The 12,902-nt window shown below is 43.3% G+C and overlaps 1 protein-coding gene across 1 annotated transcript in view; it reads right to left on the reverse strand.

Moving 5' to 3' along the window:
* Positions 1 to 4,868, reverse strand: part of LOC146817390 (vomeronasal type-2 receptor 26-like) — a 953,476-nt gene extending 948,608 nt beyond the window's left edge. Inside the window, exon 1 of the mRNA XM_085609206.1 lies at positions 4,581 to 4,868. Within this exon, the coding sequence (XP_085465332.1) occupies positions 4,581 to 4,850 (270 nt within the window). The 5' untranslated portion in view covers positions 4,851 to 4,868. The remainder of the gene's footprint in view (positions 1 to 4,580) is intronic.
* Between the last annotated feature and the right edge of the window lie 8,034 nt (positions 4,869 to 12,902).

The raw sequence follows: 12,902 nt of genomic DNA on the forward strand, positions 1-12,902 counted from the left end.
CCCAATGACAATACTCTCTCCCGCTGTAATGAGTTAGCGGAATTTTTCTATCAGAAAATCAATAAAATCTACTCATCATTTGTAGTCTCAGCCCGGGAACCCCCCCCCCCCCAATGATCTTTCTTCTACCTTGGAAACGGCTCACTCTTCACGAATGATTTTGGATCATATCCCTTTGATCAATCTAGACACATTAGAGACTCTTATACAGCAAGTAAAATCAGGTTCCCCACGTGATTCTGCCCCTCCTCGGACTATGGTGTTGGTCAGTCAAATCATTCTCCCCACCCTGTTGGAGCTGCTCAACACCTCCTTAATCACCTGCAGTGTCCCACCTACATGGAAACAAGCCATGGTGAGGGCACAGTTGAAAAAGCCTAACCTCGACCCTACGGATCACGGTAACTATCGCCCCATCTCCTTGCTACCCTGGGCGAGTAAAATTCTGGAAAAATACATTAATTTCCATCTGACTGTATTTCTCGAGAATAACAATCTACTCGATGTCTCTCAGACAGGGTTCCGTCCTAAACATGGAACAGAAACGGCCCTGTTGGCCGTAACAGAGGAAACTAGGCGGATCTTAGATCGGGGAGGATCAGTGGCAGTAATCCTCCTCGATCTAAGTGCAGCCTTCGATACAGTGAGCCACGAAACCCTACTGAACCGACTCCTTAATCTGGGAGTATCAGGGAACGCTTTAGCCTGGTCTAAATCCTTTCTGTGTGGAAGGACTTTTCAGGTCTTTGATGGAGACTGCATTTCCTCAAGTAAACCCCTGGCCTGCGGGGTTCCGCAGGGTTCGTCACTTAGTCCAGCCTTATTTAATGTGTACATGAGGCCACTGGCTGAGATTGTTCACCCATATGGTATCAAGATCATTACATAGGCGGATGACACTCAGCTAGTGGTCTCCCTTGCACAAAGGAATTGTGACATTGCACAGACCAACCTGACTGCCTGCATGGAAGAAATCAAAAACTGGATGACAGCCTCGTCCCTTAAACTTAACGGTGATAAGACCGAACTTATGCTACTTGGACCACCAGCACTGTCTACCATTGACCTCCTATGGCCCTCTAGTCTGGGCGCCCCGCCCATCCCAAAAACCAACATAAAAAGTCTCGGAGTCTGGTTGGACGATTCCCTAACCCTGAACACCCAAGCAACCAAGATTTCTGCAACCTGCTTTGGAATAATTACAATGCTGAGAAAAATTCTCCCGCTTCTACCGTTTGAAGCCAAGCAGGTCGCAATACAGGGCTTAATTCAATCTAGATTGGATTTTAGTAACGCCTTTTATCTAGGGTCTCTGGAATATGTCCTGCAAAAACTTCAGCGCATACAGAACTGTGCTGCGCGCATGCTGCTTCAGCTTCCTTGTAGAGCATCAGTGGAGTCAGGACTGAAGAATCTGCACTGGCTCCCTGTTAGGGATCGAATTAAATTTAAAGCCATGTGCATCTCTCACCAGGCCTTCTGGAATACTGGTCCAAAGATTAACCATTGTCTACTCGCTCCTTACCAACCCAGCAAACAACTCCGCTCTGCTAAAGCATTTCTAGCCGAAGCTCCTAGGATTAGGAGATCAAGAGCAGGAGGTAGATCTTTTTCCCATAACGCGGCCAAACTTTGGAACTCTCTCCCTGTGTACCTCAGATCTGATTCTAATTTGCTTTCTTTCCGGAAAAAGCTTAAAACATTCCTCTTCGCTAAATAATCACTCCCGAAGCTATCGCGCTACGAGGCACTATCTTCTTCTATTTTAGCGCTTGGACGCCCTTGGGCAGCAGTCGCGCTTAATAAAATTTCTTTTCATTTCTTCATCAGGACTGAGGTGAAAGTAGGGAAGTGGGCACCAGTAAAAACACAAATTAAAGAAGACGGCTGCTAGCTGGAACAGTGAACACAGCTAACGAAGGTTAGCTGTGTTCATTGTTCCTACCAGCAGCTGTCAGCCACAGGTTACTGATCAACCTGGGCCTTCTTTAATTTCGCTTACCACGAACATCCTGGAAGAAGTCTGAGAGCCCACTGAGCCCAGCCTTTTTTTAGTTCGCAGCCAGAAGAGATCTCGCTGTTTTTACTGGTGCCCACTTCCCTACTTTCACCTCGGTCCTGATGAAGACACCGCACTGAACGCATAAAGCTAGCTGTTCCGCATAGGGGTCGAAAACTCAACACTTGCTTACTTCATTGTCAAGCATATATGACAGAGAATGTTTATCTGCAATTATGTTATGATTTGACATTCAATGTATCTGGCAGGAATCTGTCTGGATAGTTTGTTCATTGACTTGTTGATGTATATATGCGCTCTACTGTCCTTTCTCACAATCACCCCATGCACTTACCACTTTACCCTGTGTGCACCTGTTTTTCGAAATATCCAAGTATGAATTGTCTTGTACTTTATACCTTGATTCATTTCAATGTGGTGATGAATTAACACCACATACCTTGACTCATTTCAATGTGCTGATGAATTAAAATCACATCCATTGGTGGAAAGACTTTATGGTGGTGCTTGACTTTGATCAAATACTATAGATTAATTCTTTGCCTTGTTGTACATGTCCTGAATGTGTTCCACTGTGACATTTTCTTATTGTACATGTATTAAAGACAGGCTGCAGGCACACAGAGCAAAGTTAACAGCAGAGAAAAAGTACACTTTCTAAAAGTGGAATTTATAAAATAGTAATGCCAAATCCAACTTTACCACTAAAGAGGATTTATCATTACCATTCCAAAGATATGAAACATGATTTAGCGACTCCTTTCTAACCAGTAATGGCAATGTTAAAGTGTTTTAAGGAATTTCCAATGCTAGCCTATGAGAGGAGTAGGCCTCGGAGTAGTGAAAAACTAAGTGAGCTGTTTGTCACTACCAGGACATGTAAAACTTAAAAGTACATGTACTGCCTTTTTTTTACACAGCAGCCTGCTCATGGGGCTACCTAGGGTCAACTTTATTGGTGACCTGTGTGTAATAAAAAAGCAGTTTAAGGCTTGGCAAGTGGTTTTAAATGCCAAGTCAAGGTGGCAGTAAACTGCACACATAGGCCCTGCAATGGCAGGCCTGAGACAGGTTTGAAAGGCTACTAGTGTGGGTGGCACACTAAGTTCTGAAAGCCCACTAACAGCATTTAGGTGACAGGCCCTGGGTTAATGGTATAACACTTTACAAGGGACTTAAAAGTAAACTAAAAATGCCAAACAGGTGTAAACCTACTATACCATGTTTAGAGAAGAGAGCAAATGCACTTTAGCACTGGATAGCAGTGATAACGTGGACAGAGTCCTAAGGCAAAACAAATAGATGGTAAGAAAAAGAGGAGGAGAAAGGCAAAACATTTGGGGTAATCCTGCAAAAAGGGCCATGCCCAACACCTTGGTACAATGTTCATAAGTGAACTCTGTTCCTGGAGGAATTCCACATTCACTCTGCTTCAATAAACATCACTTGCCTGAAGAATAAAGCGTTAAGAAGTGCATCATCAGAGTTCTGTGCATGGCGATCTGTCACATAGGGCTGAAGGAAAATAGTGGAGTCAATACTGATTCGCTATGAATCGACAAATTGCCATACAACACAGCATAGAAAATGCTGACCACTGTATTGCTTCCTTATGTGAAAAGAGGTACCTGTACAGGAAAGCTACATTAAGGTAGGAGCATTTGAAGCTGATACAATTGCGACTTAAAGTAGTCCAATCAAGATGAGTGGGGGATAGTTCATTTAAAACAGGTTACTGGGAAACGACTTCTGAGCAGATTTATTTTTTATTATCAAACTTGCATAGTTGAAAAGCTACATTAGCTCAGACAGAACATTTGCGTGGTGGCTCAAACAGCGCATTGACCCTGCATCCTTACCAGCTGTGCAGATGAAGGGTTATAGTTTTGCTAGTTGCCTCTTCTCAGTTTAGGGTCCTCAAATTCTTGTATCACTAGTGTTCTAATGTCAAGATACGCTGTAGGATGCCTTTAAGGAATGGTTTATTTGGCAATGGAGAACATCCGAAGGCCCAGTCTACCACCACCTCCCTTTCAGCTCCAGATGTTGAGTCAGAATATTAGCATCTTGACATTCTAACATTCAAATAGAGAGGGGATTTTGGAAAGTGGTTTGTTGAGGAGGAACTAGAAAGAGAGGGGGTAGGACTACAATATAACAGAAAAGTCAGTCACTAAGGATTATTTGCATGGAGCTAATGTTGGAAGAGATGTTGGAAATTGCTTTAATGGTGAGTTGATTTGATTTGTGGACAAAAGCGTACTTTCTATTTGGTGATATATCCCTTTTCATCAATTGGTCTGTGGAGTAATGGATACAATTACTTAAAGGCTATGAAATGTATTGCATGTTCTGTTCTGTGATCCCCTTGTGTATTTATAAATGTGATATGTAGGTGAAACTTGTAGTGTGATGAAAGGTGTTTCAGTTCTTCACCCTTCACATTGTTTTCTTTTTTCTGAAAGAATACTATAAACCAATTAATATTGCCAGTCTTCATATCATATTTTGCAAAATGTCATACATGTTAGTCAAAAAACTGATACGTTCTTGCTCCTACCTGTGGAAGTCTGTAGACACTTGTCAGACCTGATATGGTGTATGTGGATGATGATAGCAGGTGTCCAACAATAGCCTGAACTTCTCCTCTCCTGCGACAGCTGTAATTAGGCACCATAGTCTCAGTCACATGTCCCGTCATTATTCTCAGAAGGCTCTCCCACGCAGCACCGACAATAGCACAAGGGTCATAGATATGAAATCCAAGAGTGATGTTGGGTAAAATGGCTTTATTGTTGTTTATTTCTTCAATGGCAAAAATGAAAGCCATTAGATGCCGAAAGTACCGTAAGGATGGTCTGCAAGATCACAGATGTTGTTTATGATACACATATTTATCATTCTACAGCTAAGATATATGCACAGTAATTCACTATACGTTTTCACATATTCTGTATTTATTCATTTCTAATGTGTGGCTCCGTCTTCCTAAATAGGCCAGTAGCTAACCCAATTGCCTAGAGAATATAAACCCTGACTGTCATACAAGTAAATTGGATATCACATGAAACATAACTCTAATACAAAGGCATGTGCCTCCCACCAGCCTTTTAAAATCCTAGGCTTTTGAGGCATTGTATAAACACCAAATAACCTCCATTACTCTCTCTATATTCTTCCTCTTATAATGTATTGTTTAATGACTTTCCACACAGTTTGGTTCAAAGGAAGCTTCGCAAATTATTATGTTCAGGAAGCCTTCAAAGCTCTCTCCCCCTTTGTGGGCTCCCTCATGAGGGGAGTGGCTGATGGAATGTCTTCCGAATGGAAAAGAGAAAAAATAATTTCTTAATTAATAGTACAAAGAAGAGAGTGAAAGCAATGGAGATTTCCCAATGTAATCAAAATATTGCTTCCTAATGATGAGTTTGAGACACACTGCTGACAATTTACCCTTTAGGGCTAATAATAAAAGCCATTTTAAGTACAGTAATACTCCTATAGTACCACTTCACATACTTACAGATGCAATTCACAAAAATACAGGCAGAGGTATCTGCCTATGCCTTTCTCTTATGTACAGAGTTTTTTACCATACGTGCAGCAAACTCCACATATATACAAAATTGAGGCGTAAAATTAAGGAGCGCTCCGGGAAGCACATGCACATACAAAGACACAACTACAAAGGGTAAGTAGCTAGGAATTCACCAAAGTTTTACCCACACCAACTTCAGCAGTACACCCCAAACTGAAATCTTCTTCAGCCATTCTTTGGGATAAATCACACATCATAGATGCCTCTCTAATGTTCTCAAAGGAACTCACATAGAAACAATGGAGGCAAGGTATAACACAATTAGCAAAAACTAAGAACAGGAACCGAAACATATTGCATCCCCTACGTAAACTCACCTACAAAGGTAGCAATATGTTTTAAATAACAACAGACACACTCAGAAGCACAGTATATATCATAGAAAATATTCCCTTGAGACAAAATGGACTACAAATATAGCTACAAGGGTACATGCCCATTCAACACAACAGCCAATGCAATGGGGTGAGACAATCAACAGAGATGACTCCCCCAGACCCATCATCACTTAAAACGCAGCATAACTTTCAACAGATCAAACACAGATAGTCCATTTAAGAAGGCAAGCCACAGTCAAGCTAATTTGTCTCTTAGTCAGTGAATGTGTTTGTTGCCTTGTTGCCCAGGAGAAGAAAGTATCTATAGGCAGAGGATTTCTTTCTTCTGAATATCTAGAGAAACATTACTGGCAAGACATGTTTACAGACTTGAAGCAGGAGACTGCTGTATCTACAGCCCAATCCTAGGTCATTCCTGCACTGTACTTCCTAACTACTGGATAAATCCACAGTTCCACTAGGAACATGGTGGCCATCCCACTCATGGGCAAGCCAATTCAGATGCTTGTGCCAGATACTGCGATACATCACTGGGTGAGTAAACCAATATATTAGCATATTATTTCACTGGCTATGTAATTCTTAAAAATCCATAAAGGATTGTTTAACATTGCCTATGAATTGATTGATGTTGGCAACAAAGCTATGCACTGTAAGTAAAAATTATTTCTTGACAAAGAGTTCAGTATATTGTTTATGGTCAACAATTGACAAGGATTTTAAAACATAGGAGAATTTATTTCATCCGTTTGCTTTCTGTCTGGATACAGATGACAAAAAATGGTCACAATGAAACTTATTATGTAAGTATGTAATTGTACTCATATTCTGCAAATGGTGCTTTCTTCAGTTCATTAAACTTTATTTGATTTTTGATAAAATCATAAAAGTGTACATTTCATTAAATAGCAGCAATATATCACAGTAATCAAACATCATTTAAAAATATACCAGCTAGAAATTTGAGAAGATTACAGAAATACATGAAAACAAGCCAATGATAATAAAATAATGTTTTTAAAAAAATCAGTGTCCTGGCTAAGTTGGACCCTTTAGTTCTGATACTTAAAAGCTTACAGATAGAACACCAGATAAATAACTGGAAACAAAAAAACACATGTTGGGTGTCAGTAAAAGCTCTAAATAAAGATATACAGGTCTAATCTGTCTGGATTTTTGAGGAAGCAGAAGAGGCCTTATATATTTATGTACTGAGTAAGGCATGCATAGTATCACAAATCAAATTGCTCTCACAGTTAAAAGAGGCAAATAAGATGGTTTACACCAAACCTCCTTTGGGAACAAGAGCTGATGGAATAGAACCAACCTCAGAAATGTCAAGAAACCGCGTTGCCGATTTAGGCATGTCCAAGAGGAGTTAGGGCTCGAACCTGTTAACAGATTTAACTAGGACGCACTTGTACATGGTCTACTTTGTTAAAGCAGAGCTCTCCCGATTGGCTGCCACCCTCTGAGAGAATGCCTGCTTGACCCACACAAGATTACTTTTCAAAATGTCCTAGGGGTTAGTACAAAGTCTACATTTCCCTACATCCTAAAAATATTTCTGAATATATTGTAACCATGGGATCTTGGCTACGTTGTCTAAAAACAAACAATCCTGGCGAATAAGCCTGTTAAAATTAAATTCTTCTTTACATCATACAGAACACCACAATTAAACCTGGCAAACACAAATTAAATCTATAAGAAAAAACACGCCCAGTTCTTTGTGAATTATTTCAGTGGGCATTTCCTGGCCCAAGGCCAGTAGGTTTCTAAGAAACCTGTTTTTAATCGCTTGAACATAATCAGTATTTGCATACCCCCAGATTTCACAGCCGAAGGTGACCATCGAGTCACATTTAGCCTTATATACATCTAATAAATGATAGGGGTCTTATGCCCAATGCATCTGGCAAAATTGTATAGCCCCGAGATGACCCTTTGTAAAACCCCTCAACCACCAACCTTTGTTGGTGGCATGCAATCAATCAATCAAACATTTGTAGAGAGCGCTACTCACACGTGAGGGACTAAAGGCGCTAAAGGGGGTGCTACTACTGCATGAACAGCCAGGTCTTGAGAAGTCTCCTGAAGGTCAGCAGGTCATGGGTCTGTCGCAAGTGGACGGGGAGGGTGTTCCATGTTTTGGCGGCGAGGTGGTGGAATGATCTGCCGCCGATTGTTGTTCAGTGGATGCATGGGACGGTGGCGAGGGCGAGGTCAGCGTAGCAAAGCTAGCGGTTCGGGGTGTGGAGGGTGAGTTGTTTGTTGAGGTATGTTGGTCGGACGTTGTAGAGTGCTTTGTGAGTATGGGTAAGGAGCTTGAAGGTGCTCCTCTTGTTGAAGGGGAGCCAGTGCAGGTCTCTCGGGTGGGCAGTGATGTGGCTGTGGCGGGGTATATTGAGGATGAGGCATGCGAAGGCGTTCTGTATGCATTGAAGTCTTTTCTGGAGTTTGGCTGTGGTTCCCGCATAAAGGGTGTTGCCGTAGTCCAGCCTGCTGCTGACGAGGGCATGGGTAAATGTCCTTCTGGTTCTGGTGGGGATCCATCTGTAGATCTTGCAAAGCATGCGGAGGGTGTTGAAGCAGGAGGAGGAGACGGCGTTGACTTGCTGGGTCATAGATAGTGATGAGTCTAGGATGAACCCCAGGTTGTGTGCGTGGTCGGTGGGTGTCAGTGCAGCTCCCAGCGTCATCGGCCACCAGGAGTCGTCCCAGGTCGAGTGGGTGGAGCTGAGGATGAGGACCTCCGTCTTGTCAGAGTTCAGTTTCAGGTGACTGTTCTTTATCCATTCGACGACTGCCTTCATTTCTTCGTGGAGGTTAGATTTGACGGTGGCGGGGTCCTTGGTGAGGGAGAGAATCAGCTGGGTGACGTCGGCGTATGAGACGATGTTGAGGTCGTGCGATCGGACGATGTTGGTGAGCGGTGCCATGTAGATGTTAAAAAGGGTCGGACTGAGGGATGATCCTTGGGGTAAGCCGCAGGTGATCTTGGTCTTTTTCAAAAAGAAGGGGATGGGCCAAACTGGGCCTCAACATTAGTTTTAAACAGAGATATGTTAGGGTGAGCGTGTTAAACTACATTTTTAGAAAAACACTTTGCCAACTAAAGTGATTTTGGTGTCTTTATTCCAACATTCTTAGTTGAATAATTTTTGGAAAACACTATCAACATTTACATCATGTCAAACATAGAAAAACACTCAATTAGGAAAATTCACAAAAACATGTAACACAAAAATACATTCAGTTGTGACAAACAGTGACCAGTCCTAGTTTGAAAACAGGTGGCGGCAAAATTAATTACAACATTTACAAATACAGCCTGCCACAGTGAGCTACCCTAAAGTGGAATCGGTGCAACAGGCCGATTGCCTTGTTTGCACCCAGAGTTACTTTGTTGTATGTTCAATGAGTATTACGACTAGCTGGTAAAGGTCGACACGTTTCTGAACCTTCAGATTCTTTGGTGTTCTCTTCAGGATCGGGACATGGTCAGACTCATTTCATTACTTGGGGGGCACAGTGGGGGTGAAGTCAATGCCCATAGGTATATTCGGATGTGCTCACTCATGGTGTGGAATATCCGACAAGCATGAAGTGATTATCAGGTGACCTGGACTTTAGTTTTCTATCCGCGCTAAACTCGTGGGACAGTTGGCAGTAAGTCAGTCCATGATTGATGTGTCTGCAGTGATTACTGCCCGATGGTCAATGAATCAAGTGTGGGATCCTGCGTTTTAGCAGCTTTCGGCGTTTACAGCTTCCTTAGTCGTCTCGGTATTCTCAGCATGTCTGGAATGGCGGTGATCTTGGTGGCTTCGGATCGGAATGGAGGGAGGCGTACTCTCTTGGTTCTGCCAGTGAGGAAGGAGGTGATCCAGTCCAGGGCTTTGTCACGGATCCCTGCGTCATGGAGGCGTGTGCATAGGGTGTTGAGGCAGACGGTGTCAAAGGTGGCCGAGAGGTCCAGGAAGATGAGGGACGCGGTTTCGCCGCTGTCCAGCAGGGTCCTGATGTCGTCGGTGGTGGCGATGAGGGTGGTTTCGGTGCTGTGATTGCTGCGGAATCCAGATTGGGACGAGTACAGGATGTTGTTCTCCTCGAGGAAGTGCGTCATTTGCCTGTTGACCATCTTCTCGATGACCTTTGCTGGGAACGGGAGCAAGGAGATAGGCCGGAAGTTCTTGAGGTCCTTTGGATCCGCCTTGGGTTTCTTTAGCAGGGCATTGATCTTGGCGTGTTTCCAGCTCTCCGGGAAGGTGGCATTCTCGAAGGAGCTGTTTACAATCTTCCGAAGTTGAGGTGCGATGATGGAGCTTGCTTTGTTGAAGATGTAGTGAGGGCAGCGGTCGGATGGTGAGTCGGAGTGGATGGTCTTCATGATTTTGGTGGTGTCATCATCGTTGACCTGGTTCCAGGAAAGCAGGAGGCCGGTGTGACTGGGGGGCGGTGAGTGTGGGGTGCCGGCAGCTGTCGGGGGGTCTAGCATTTGAAGCTGTCGTGGATGTCTGCGAGCTTGCGGTGGAAGAAGGTGGCTAGGGAGTCGTAGAGGTCTTGTGACGGCGGGATCTCGTTAGAGCTAGAGCTGGGGTTGGCAAGTTTCTTCACGATGTTGAAGAGCTCTTTGCTGTTGTGTGCATTGCTGTCGATGCGTTCCTTGAAGGAGGTCCTTTTGGTGGTTCAAATGAGTTGGTGCTGGTGCTTGTGGCTAGTGTTCTTGAGGGCTGCGTGGTTGTTTCATCATTGGGGTCCCAGCTGGGCTGCCAAGCGCAACCCAGCTGTGCTACAACGCCTGATTACAGCGGAGATGGTTTTTGATGATTGGAGTGAGTGCTCCATGAGTAAGATACTCAGCGTGAGGTGAAAAATATTAAAAATGTCTCTAAGAAATGCCCTTACGAAAAAAGAAAATTAGAAGGGTCTTAGGACATGATTAAAAACACAAGCGGAATGTAGTGAAGTTAAAATTGTTCTTCGATATCCCTTAGGTACAGGTCAACATGTTTCAGAATCCTCAATCGTGAGGCTTTCATCAGGTCCATGGTGCAAATAGTGAGATGGCTCAAAAATGGAAGCAGCCTTGTGAGTGTGATATCAACATACATACTAAACTGTGCTGTGAGTATGGTGGGCAAACAGTACTTACGGACCCTGTAAGAGGTTGAGATCTGTAATAGAAAGCACACAACATAAAAATACACACTGGACATACAAAATATAATTGCATAAAGCATGTGACTTTCCTTACTTGCATGCTGCGCGTTATATGCTGTGCTCTGTCGGTAATCTTGAGACGGTAGTGGCTGTGGTGCAAATTCCTCAAAGAGGTATCATGCGCTTCAGGCAAAGTCGGAAAATCATGCATGGTGACAGGTAATGGCATGCATGATCGAAATGCTGTCGGGTACCATGCGTGGTCACAAGAATGCGCCAGAGACCTTTAGGCCATTCTATAAGGTTCGTCTATGTTCAGCTACAAACATGAGACTATTGTGTCTGCTACTGTAAGCGCGGGAACTGTTGTGCTGATGCTGGTTTGCCTTAAACTCTCACTCCCTTAACGTCTATTCGAGTGAGCAAAATACATTGGTCGTGTTTAAGCCGGCATGTATGATGAGCGTGATGATTGAAGTGCTAACCAATATGGGCCAAAACAGGAAATAACAGAGAGGTACATACAAAAGTCTTACTGCAACCCTTATTAAAACAAGCAAATTGATCCTGCCAGTTGGAACCTCCTGTAGTCACACACTGCAGGCGGTAAAATGGAAGGCCGTGAGTATGCGGGAAGGCAAAAGTGGGCCCGAGCGCTCGCCCTTGCCATGGAATCATTGTAGTGCCAAATGACTTACTTGGTCTAGGATGCATTCCCACCATTCAAACCTGTAGTACGCTGGTGAGGATTCCACTGATAACTGTACAGATGTTGGATGTCTGTTACATCTAGTTCCTGGAAGGGGCATGTCAACGTCAGGCGGTGTGTATCCGTGTGTGGGAAGCTGGTGCGTTGACCTGCCCAATATGGGGGAACGCGGGGTGGGTTGTAAAATATGCTTCCTGGTTAGTATCGAGGTTGTGTGTCTCATGTTAAATAAAGTTTCTATTGACATGCGGTACAACGCAGCAGATGATATAAGACTAGTAAGTTATGCATGGACTCGTGTGTCATTACAATTTGTAATTGACAAGTGGGTGATAATAAATTATATAAATACCATAAAGAAGCATACTAGGAAACTTGTGCATAAACTCATGTGTGTATAGCGTTGTAATTGACATGTGCAAAATTACAAGTCACAACAAGTATCAAAATTACATGGGTTAAAAGAGTAAAGTGTGGGAAGTAAACCCACCAGAGCAGGGTTACTAGATGGCCTAAGAAATGCAAGGTTGTGTGTGTCGATAGAGGGACGGTGAATTGATGTTAAGACTAGTGGAAGGCTACTAGGTGGTGTAGCGATATGTCAGGTACCATAAGGTCTATCTTAGGATGTATAAATGGCAGTAATGATGCCCATGCGTGCATGATCTGCTAGTTGAGATAGCCTCAGTCTTATCCCTTTGTCAGTGCAAAATAGCATGCCCATGTGTGTATAGCTTCAAAGTGTCACATCATGCTCTATGAAGTAAGTTCCATGGGATGTTGTCGTTAAGTCCAATGAGATGGGTGGACAGGCGGTAAACCCAACGTTGCTCTTTTAGTAAGCGCTGTTTTTGTAGGTGGGTGGTATCTTTGTCCAGTTGTTCAATTACCACCCAATTCATGTCGTTGGTGGTGTGTCTAAATTCTAAGAAATGTTCTGTCATCTTAGTCGTGCTGTGCTTGAAGTGAATTTTGCTTCTATGCTTGCAAATTCGGATCTTAATTTTGCGGCTCGTCATCCCCACATATCAGAGTCCTCATGGACATGTGATGAGATAGATCACATTGGCA

Source organism: Triturus cristatus, chromosome 6, assembly GCF_964204655.1.
Source record: "Triturus cristatus chromosome 6, aTriCri1.1, whole genome shotgun sequence".
Taxonomy (NCBI): Eukaryota; Metazoa; Chordata; class Amphibia; order Caudata; family Salamandridae; genus Triturus; species Triturus cristatus.